General features: G+C 46.1%; 1 protein-coding gene across 1 annotated transcript; it reads left to right on the forward strand.

Annotated features, from left to right (window-relative positions):
* The first annotated feature begins 2,078 nt into the window (after positions 1–2,078).
* On the forward strand, positions 2,079–5,474 carry LOC106569510 (C2 calcium-dependent domain-containing protein 4C). Its single transcript, XM_014140926.2, has 3 exons — positions 2,079–2,331; positions 3,518–4,286; positions 4,395–5,474. Exons 2-3 carry the CDS (start codon positions 3,543–3,545, stop codon positions 4,941–4,943), a joined length of 1,293 nt encoding a protein of 430 aa, XP_013996401.1. The 5' UTR covers positions 2,079–2,331; positions 3,518–3,542; the 3' UTR covers positions 4,944–5,474.
* The last annotated feature ends 3,388 nt before the right edge of the window (positions 5,475–8,862 follow it).

Here is an 8,862-nt window from a genome sequence, read left to right on the forward strand (position 1 = left end):
TAGAGTGCCATCATTTCCCCACAGCCCAAAGGGACCAGACTGCCAGGCAGTTTCTCTCTAACAGCCCCCTCATTGCCCATTGGCTTATTGAACCAGCGATGGATGCTGAGCTACAGTCAGGGAAACTCTTACAGCTCTTGATGATAAAAAATATTCCTATTAAAGGGCCACACTCTCCTTCTCCCCTTCCCCCAATGGCCCAGCAATACAGTGTAATGCAATGCAGGGGTTAGAGTGTCACTATAACTTCACTAAGGGACTGATCTATCCAGTTATCACAGACAGAGACCTCCAGGAGCCCTGCTGGCTGGGGGTAGATGAAGGATTACACTGTGTGGTCATCAACTCCAGGTTTTGCAGTAATTCTATTTCTGTGGTCTATCTGCTCTGGCCAAATGAAACACAACTTCCACAGAAGTGGATCTGCACATATGACCTGCAAACGCAACATAATATGTTTTTAAAGTCCAATCAATTCCACAGGTGTCTCCTGCTTGAAATTCTGATTCCATGTCAGCCTGCTTCATTCAATGGATACTGTTGTATTTGTGTCGTGTACTGTGGAAGTTAGAAGCTGAATTACAGTAACACACACAAGCTACACTACATTACCAAAAGTATGTGGACACCTGCTCATCGAACATCTTATTCCAGAATCATGGGCATTAATATGGATTTGGTCCCACCTTTGCTGCTATAGCAGCCACCACTCTTCTGGGAAGGCTTTCCACTAGATGTTGGAACATTGCCGCAGGAGACGCTTCCATTCAGCTACAAGAGCATTTGTGAGGTCGGGCACTGATGTTGGGCGATAGGTCTGGCTTGCAGTCGACATTCCAATTCATCCTAAAGGTGTTTAATGGGGTTGAGGTCAGGGCTCTGTGCAGGCCAGTCAAGTTCTTCCACACAAATCTTGACAAACCGTTTCTGTATGGACCTTGCTCTGTGCACGTCATGCTGAAACAGGAAAGGGCCTTCCCCAAACTGTTGCCACAAAGTTGGAAGCACAGAATCGTCTAGAATGCCACTGTATGCTGTAGCGTTAAGATTTCCCTTTACTGGAACTAAGAGGTCTAATCCATAAAAAACAACCCAAGACCATGATTCCTCCTCCATCAAACTTTAGAGTTGGCACTATGGATTAGGGCAGGTAGTGTTCTCCTGGCATCCACCAAACCCAGATTTGTCCGTCGGACTGCCAGATGGTGAAGCGTGATTCATCACTCCAGAGAACGCATTTCCACTGCTCCATAGTCCAATGGTGGCGAGCTTTACACCACTCCAGCCGACACTTGGCATTGAACATGGTAATCTTAGGCTTGTGTGCGGCTGCTCAGCCATGGAAACCCATTTCATGACGCCCCGATGAATAGTTAATGTGCTGACGTTGCTTCCAGACGCAGTTTGGAACTTGGTAGTGAGTGTTGCAACTGAGGACAGACAATTTTTACGAGCTACGCGCTTCAGCACTCAGCTGTCCTGATCTGTGAGCTTGTGTGGCCTATCACTTCGTGGCTGAGCACCTAACACTTGACAATAACAACACTTACAGTTGACCGGGGCAGCTCTAGCAGGGCAGAAATTTGATGAACTGACTTGTTCGAAAGGTGGCATCATATGATGGTGCCACGTTGAAAGTCACTGAGCTCTTCAGTAAAGCCATTCTTCTGCCAATGTTTGTCTATGGAGATCACATGGCTGTGTGCTCGATTTTATACACCTGTCAGCAACGGGTATGGCTCAAATCCACTAATTTTAAGGGATGTTTAAATACTTTTGGCCAGGTAGTGTAAGATACAACAAATTGAACAAAATCAAAACGTCTGGGAGTTGAGACAAGAATGGAGGTAGAATGTCTGAGTAGTGGAGAGAGGAGGAATAATCTTGTCCACAGACAGGGAGGTCGTTAACGTTAATGTTATTGTTTGCAAATACAATGAGTTGGCTATACGAAATAGCAAGGAAACAATGATTTGCCCCGCGGTTAACATCAAAACACGTATTTAAGCAAATTACATCCTATTTTAAGGAAGGCGGGTGGACAGCTTGGGAACCTCCCACTGGTTTCCAGTCACCATGGAGAGCGCGGCGCGCGGGGTCCATATATAACCCAGAGGTGAAACTGAATCATCAGAGCCCCAACTATGTGTTTTGGTGCCCAAAAGTTAGGTTACTCTGTCTGCATAAAGTAGGTTAGCTAGGCGACCCATGTGAGGTGAATTACGGAAAGTATTGAGGGGACACGGACAGACGCATGTGAGGGAAGTTGGAACATTTTCTGTTTTTATCGGGAGTTCAGCAGGAGAGCGAGAGTAACACTTCAGCGCAACGGTGAGATCCATGAGTTCCAGTGATGCAACAGGTCCTCCGGTTGTCTTTGCTTGTAGACTCATCAGTAACTGTTTTTTAATCAGTGACCGTGATTTTGTCTGTGTCTATTTTACAAGTGGTTCTCATTTCACGGACCATCCCGCCTAAAGTGCGTAAAAGTTGGTCAGCTGCGCACAATGTCAAATATCTTTATAATTACATTCTCTCCTCGATTATAGATAACCGTGTATTTTTTTTTATTTGATATGCAAATATATGTCTTTGTTTGGTGGAATCATAAATCTGACTAGACTGACTTTACCTGTCTTGGATATGATAGGTTATGCGCATTTATGCGCACTTACGGGAAGTCTTCACGTTTATCAAAGTCGGTGCCTTCAGGGGAAGCAAACACATTTAAAACTGAATTTACTTTTTTTACCCTGATTTATTTCATGTTCAAGGATTTTAGAGACTTTCATCAATGAGGTGCAGTGATAGAGAACAATCTTTATTTGTTCTATTATATCACAAGGACTGGATTTAATCAGTCCTGTCTATAGTCCACCAGGATTTATTAGGCAAAAATATTTTAATTAGACTACAGAAAAAGGAATAATCATACGCTACTGCGTAATAGCCTACTGCAATCGGGATTCGATTGAATTGAATACCGCAGGGGGGCGATTCAATATAAGCTTTAAAAGGCATAGGCTACAGGCTGGAGCAAGCTGGTGCTTAGCAACACGTTTGGACTTGCAGTTTCGCCTTACAGCCTCAGATTTTTCTTGGAATGATTCCACAACAGCTGTGATGTTCAATTATCTGATAATAGGGAAATGCTTTGGTTTGGAGTTGCTATGGAAGCTCTCCTGTGGTGTCTCTGACATTTCACCAGGCACTGGGTGCATCTCAATAGCCTAACATGGCTTCCTCAACTTGCATGATTTCCTTGATCCAAACTGTTTTGAGAGGCAGGTGGCAGGTGATAGCAAATTAAGTTGACTTGACATATTGCTTTCACCTGACATCAGTGCAGTTTAGGAGATGAAGCAGGAGATGACATAAACTCACAATATTGAGACTCGTCGTATCTGTCTGCGTCTGTATGCCATGGTTTGATTTACATGTTGACTCAAGGTGATGTCACTTCCTACCTACCTGTGACTGTATGACATCATCACTTCCTGTCCACCTGTGCCTGCAGCTAGGTTCAGGCCCTGGAGGGAAGCATGTGGCTCCTGGAGAAGTTCCGTGGCTCTCACAATGGTCACTCTGCATCGGCAGGGGACAAGCAGCAGAACCAGACCGGCCCCATCTCCGTCTATAACAACATCATCACCCCTGATAAGATCCCTGACTTCTTCATCCCCCCCAAACTCATCTGCTGCCCTTCAGAGGCAGAGTGCCTAACTCCGGAGACCCAGCCCCGCTCTACTCTGTGCCCCTCCGCCTCGGAGCACACCATCTGCAGCCAAACCCAGGGCAACTGCACCCGGAACCCCCGCAGCCCACGTCTGCTCTCCCGGCTGGCTGGGGACACCCGCAGCCTCTTGAGGGCCGCTAACCGCCACGTCATCCAGATAGAGAGCGCTGACGACCCGGGGAGCGGGGTAGGGGAGGGGGGAGACCCTAACACCAATGCAGACCCCCAGTCCCAGACAGCCATGTCCCTGCCTTACATCCCAAAAGCCCAGACCTCGTACGGCTTCTCCACGCTGGTGGAGAGCCCCCACACCCGCCGCAAGGAGTCCCTGTTCCACAGCAACCCCAACAGCCCCCACACCTCCCCGGGCATCCAGAGACGCACTCAGGGGGGGAACCACCTGACCCCTTCTGACCCCAACCCCTACCGCTATTTCAGCGGGGGTGAGAGCGACACGTGCTCCTCAGCCGAGTCCTCCCCGTTTACCTCCCCTCTCCTCACCCGCTCCGCCTCCCTCCTCCGATCCATCACCCAGGAGACGCAGGCCAAGGTAAACAGTAAGGATGATAACCATAAGGATGATCACTTTATATATACAGTGTTTTAAAAATACATTTATTATCATCCCTTCCCATCCCTGATTTGATTTCCCCCTTAGGTGTCTCGTGCCAAGCGTACCCTGGCGCGCCACAGCTCCCTGTCTACAGACGAGTGCAGCTCAGCCGACAACAGCCCCAACCTGACGCGCCGCCGCCTGCGCTGCCCTCCCTCCCCCGCCTTCCGCGGACGCAAGGGGACCGGCTCCGGGGGGGCAAGTTCAGACCTCCAGCGCGAGCACTCGGTCAACCTCCACAAGGGCGGCACGCTGAGGATCAGCATGCACTACGACGCCGAGACGGCCCGGCTGAGGGTCCGAGTGCTCGCCGCCGAGGACCTGTATGACAAACAAACGGACGTGAAGAGCATCAACTGCTGCGTGTCTCTGTACCTGAACCCGGGCAAGCAGCAAAAGCAGAGGAGCACTATCATCAAGAACAGCAGGAACCCCGTGTTCAACGAGGACTTCTTCTTTGACGCGGTGCCCGCCACCCAGGTCAAGAGCCTGGCCATGAAGATGAAGGTGGTGAACAAGGGGACCAGTCTGAAGAGAGACGTGCTGCTGGGAGAGAGGGAGGTGCTGCTCAGCGAGCTGCTGCCAGGCTTCTAGGGACACAAAGATGCTCCCTCCCCTGGTTATCGCCCTTATCATCCTTCACTCGTTTACTCCATTTGCCTGATCTGATAGGGAATCAATTATGGTGGGCACTAGGTAGAGCTATTGCTTCACAGTTCATCTACCATAGTTTACCTACCACAGTTAACCTACCACAGCTCACCTACCACAGTTAACCTACCACAGCACACCTACCACAGCACACCTACCACAGCCCCCCTACCACACCACAACACCCTTAGCACAGCTCACCTACCACAGTTCACTTACTACCCAGTCAAGTCAGATCTGTGTACGGGATTGAACAAGAACAAAGGGGAGCAGACAACTTGTTGGAATGAAATGCGGCCAAGGTGTTTCTTCTGTCTGGATTGACTGAGATTGACTGAGATCAAGCCCTGTGGTGGAGCGCTTTAGTGAAATTGGTCACCTTGGAGACCAGCATGTAGCAGATCAGAGTGAGGAGGTGTGTGTGTGTGTGTGTGTGTGTGTGTGTGTGTGTGTGTGTGTGTGTGTGTGTGTGTGTGTGTGCGGGGTGGGGGGGGGGGGTTCTCCACATTGTGGGTTTGATTTCATTCTACCATCACATTATCTTACCTATTGACAGCAGTAGTAAAGCTATGTTTTTCTTGCTACATTTCCCCTCTTTATGTTGTATTGCTGAACTGTCTTTATTGATTCACTTGAGGGTATATTCATATTGTGTTATTCAGTACATGTGCAGTAGCTGGGTTCCATATCAGTAGTGATGAAGCTGGATGATACTAGTGTGAGTTGTTAACAGTATATTTTGTAATTATTCTGTACTTTTACCAGAATGCCTTTTTGCATGCTCTTTGTTCTTCAACACATTTATCGTGATCAATGGAAGATTCCTTAGTTTTAATTAAGAGCTGTACAATCAGAATCAGTGTTAGATTGAACATGTGGATATGATTGATGTTTGTGTGACACGTTGACTTCTATCTATTAAAAAGCTCCAGCTCTTCTCATTGCTTTCAGTGATACTACATCCTGTTCTCTCAACATGTTGTGTGACAATGAGCCGCGCAAACAAAGACTCACTACCAAATGGCCAGGGCCTGTATTTATAAAGGGTCTCAGAGTAGAAGCGCTGATCTGGGATCAGGTCCCTATACTCATATCCTAGAGCAGCAGTAGATGCTTGATGAGATGCACTATCCTTAATGTTTCTAGCTTCATAAACAATCTATAGTGAGTGCGCTCCGTTTTCCTTGACTGTACCTTTCAATCTTATCCCACAGGATCTAAATTGGTTCTAAGAATAGGTCAGTCATTCAAGTGGCACTCATTCCACTCAGTCGTTTAAACAGAACCTGCACAAGGTGTCCTTTTCAAGGATTTTTGCAGCGTTTCTCATACGCAACGGATTGTTTCGTAGTGCTTTCAAGCATCCATTTAAATGTCCAATTGTCGTTCCCTTTTCACCAGCTCTCATTTGAATGAGTCAAATAGCAGGAATTTAAGGCCCCATCAGAGAGAAAGAGATGAGAGCAGATCTTCTCTAATTATACCTCCCTGAATGGATGAAAGATTACAATGTGGGAGAGGGAGCTTTCATTGGTTTAACTCTGCATGGGAATCTGCATTGGAACAGCTCAGTATCTTTGTCTCTAGCTCTCTGTTTCTCTCTAGGCTTACTGTCTCTGTTTCTCTCTAGGCTTACTGTCTCTGTTTCTCTCTAGGCTTACTGTCTCTGTTTCTCTCTAGGCTTACGGTCTCTGTTTCTCTCTAGGCTTACTGTCTCTGTTTCTCTCTAGGCTTACTGTCTCTGTTTCTCTCTAGTCTTACTGTCTCTGTTTCTCTCTAGGCTTACTGTCTCTGTTTCTCTCTAGGCTTACGGTCTCTGTTTCTCTCTAGGCTTACTGTCTCTGTTTCTCTCTAAGCTTACTGTCTCTGTTTCTCTCTAGGCTTACTGTCTCTGTTTCTCTCTAGGCTTACTGTCTCTGTTTCTCTCTAGGCTTACGGTCTCTGTTTCTCTCTAGGCTTACTGTCTCTGTTTCTCTCTAAGCTTACTGTCTCTGTTTCTCTCTAGGCTTACTGTCTCTGTTTCTCTCTAGGCTTACTGTCTCTGTTTCTCTCTAGGCTTACTGTCTCTGTTTCTCTCTAGGCTTACTGTCTCTGTTTCTCTCTAGGCTTACTGTCTCTGTTTCTCTCTAAGCTTACTGTCTCTGTTTCTCTCTAGGCCTACTTTCTCTGTTTTGCTCTACTGTCAGTCTGTCTGTCTAAAATGGGTTTATTCACTAGGAACAGAACCAACAGAAGCAAACGGAACAAAATGCAGAGGGACCAAACGGAATCTTTCCAATAGAACGTATAGTTTTCATTGCAAAATGTTTTCCATTTGCAACTGTTTGCTACAGTTTGGACTAATGATTACACCCCAGTTGGCAACCCTCCTAACTAGATTGGGTCATACCACACAGTTCTCCAGAGAGGTGACATTATCTCTCTAAAATGTATCACAGTATTTCACTCATAATCAATAGGATGACATTCATAGCCATCATTCATAGACTGTAGACAAAGTTGAAGAGTAAAGTTGGCGGAACTGCATCTGCGACAGTCGAAAGTCGGACACTAATGTGGTTTTTCAACAGCAAGGCTCAGATCAACATGGCAATGTTGCCATTGTTTCTAAAATATTTTCTTTATAATGTCTCCAACCCCCATATCACACACTCACAAACTGAAATCATATGTGTGTTCATTATACAATCAATTAGTAAGATAGAGAGTCAAATATGACATGAATCTTGGCAAAGTTGGTTCCTGTTTCAGTCATATCTTTGGTCACATTGACCTTTTTCAATTATGTTAGCACAGCTGAAAACTGTTGTTCTGATTAAGGAAGCAATACATCTGTCCTTCTTTAGACTAGTTGAGTATCTGGAGCATCAGCATTTGTGGGTTCAATTACAGACTCAAAATGGCCAGAAACAAAGAACTTTCTTCTGAAACTCGTCAGTCTATTCTTATTCTGAGAAATGAAGGCTATTCCATGCGAGAAATTGCCAAGAAACTGAAGATCTCGTACAATACTGTGTACTACTCCCTTCACAGAACAGCGCAAACTGTCTCTAACCAGAATAGAAAGAGGAGTGGGAGGTCCCAGTGCACAACTGAGCAAGAGGACAAGTACATTAGAGTGTCTAGTTTGAGAAACAGACGCCTCACAAGTCCTCAACTGGCAGCTTCATTAACCTGTTGAGGGTAGGGGGCAGTATTTGCACGGCCAGATAAAAAACGTACCCGATTTAATCTGGTTATTACTACTGCCCAGAAACTAGAATATGCATATAATTATTGGCTTTGGATAGAAAACACCCTAAAGTTTCTAAAACTGTTTGAATGGTGTCTGTGAGTATGACAGAACTCACATGGCAGGCAAAAACCTGAGAAGATTCTGTACAGGAAGTGCCCTCTCTGACCATTCCTTGGGCTTCTTGACTCTCTTTATTGAAAACGTAGGATCTTTGCTGTAACGTGACACTTCCTACGGCTCCCATAGGCTCTCAGAAGGCGGGAAAAAGCTGAATGATGTCTTTGCAGCCCCTGGCTGAAAAACATTAGCGCCTTTGGTAAGTGGTCTATCAGAGGACAATGAGACTGAGGCGCGTGCAAGAGGCGACCCCATGTTTTTATTTTCTCTCCCTTTGAACGTAAACAGGGTTTCCCGGTCGGAATATTATCGCTTTGTTACGAGAAAAATGGCATAAAAATTGATTTTAAACAGCGGTTGACATGCTTCGAAGTACGGTAATGGAATATTTAGAAATGTTTTGTCACGAAACGCGTCGGGCGCGTCACCCTTCTTTACACTTCGGATAGTGTCTTGAACGCACGAACAAAACAGAGGATATTTGAACATAACTATGGATTATTTTGAACC

The sequence above is a fragment of the Salmo salar genome, chromosome ssa14 (genome assembly GCF_905237065.1).
Source record: "Salmo salar chromosome ssa14, Ssal_v3.1, whole genome shotgun sequence".
Lineage (NCBI taxonomy): Eukaryota > Metazoa > Chordata > Actinopteri > Salmoniformes > Salmonidae > Salmo > Salmo salar.

Bases quoted from the DNA above. Each gene is read 5' to 3' on its own strand.
- LOC106569510 (XM_014140926.2), top strand. From the start codon at position 3,543: ATGTGGCTCCTGGAGAAGTTCCGTGGCTCTCACAATGGTCACTCTGCA. The intron at 4,287-4,394 runs GTAAACAGTAAG...TTTCCCCCTTAG, and splicing joins CCCAGGAGACGCAGGCCAAG to GTGTCTCGTGCCAAGCGTAC.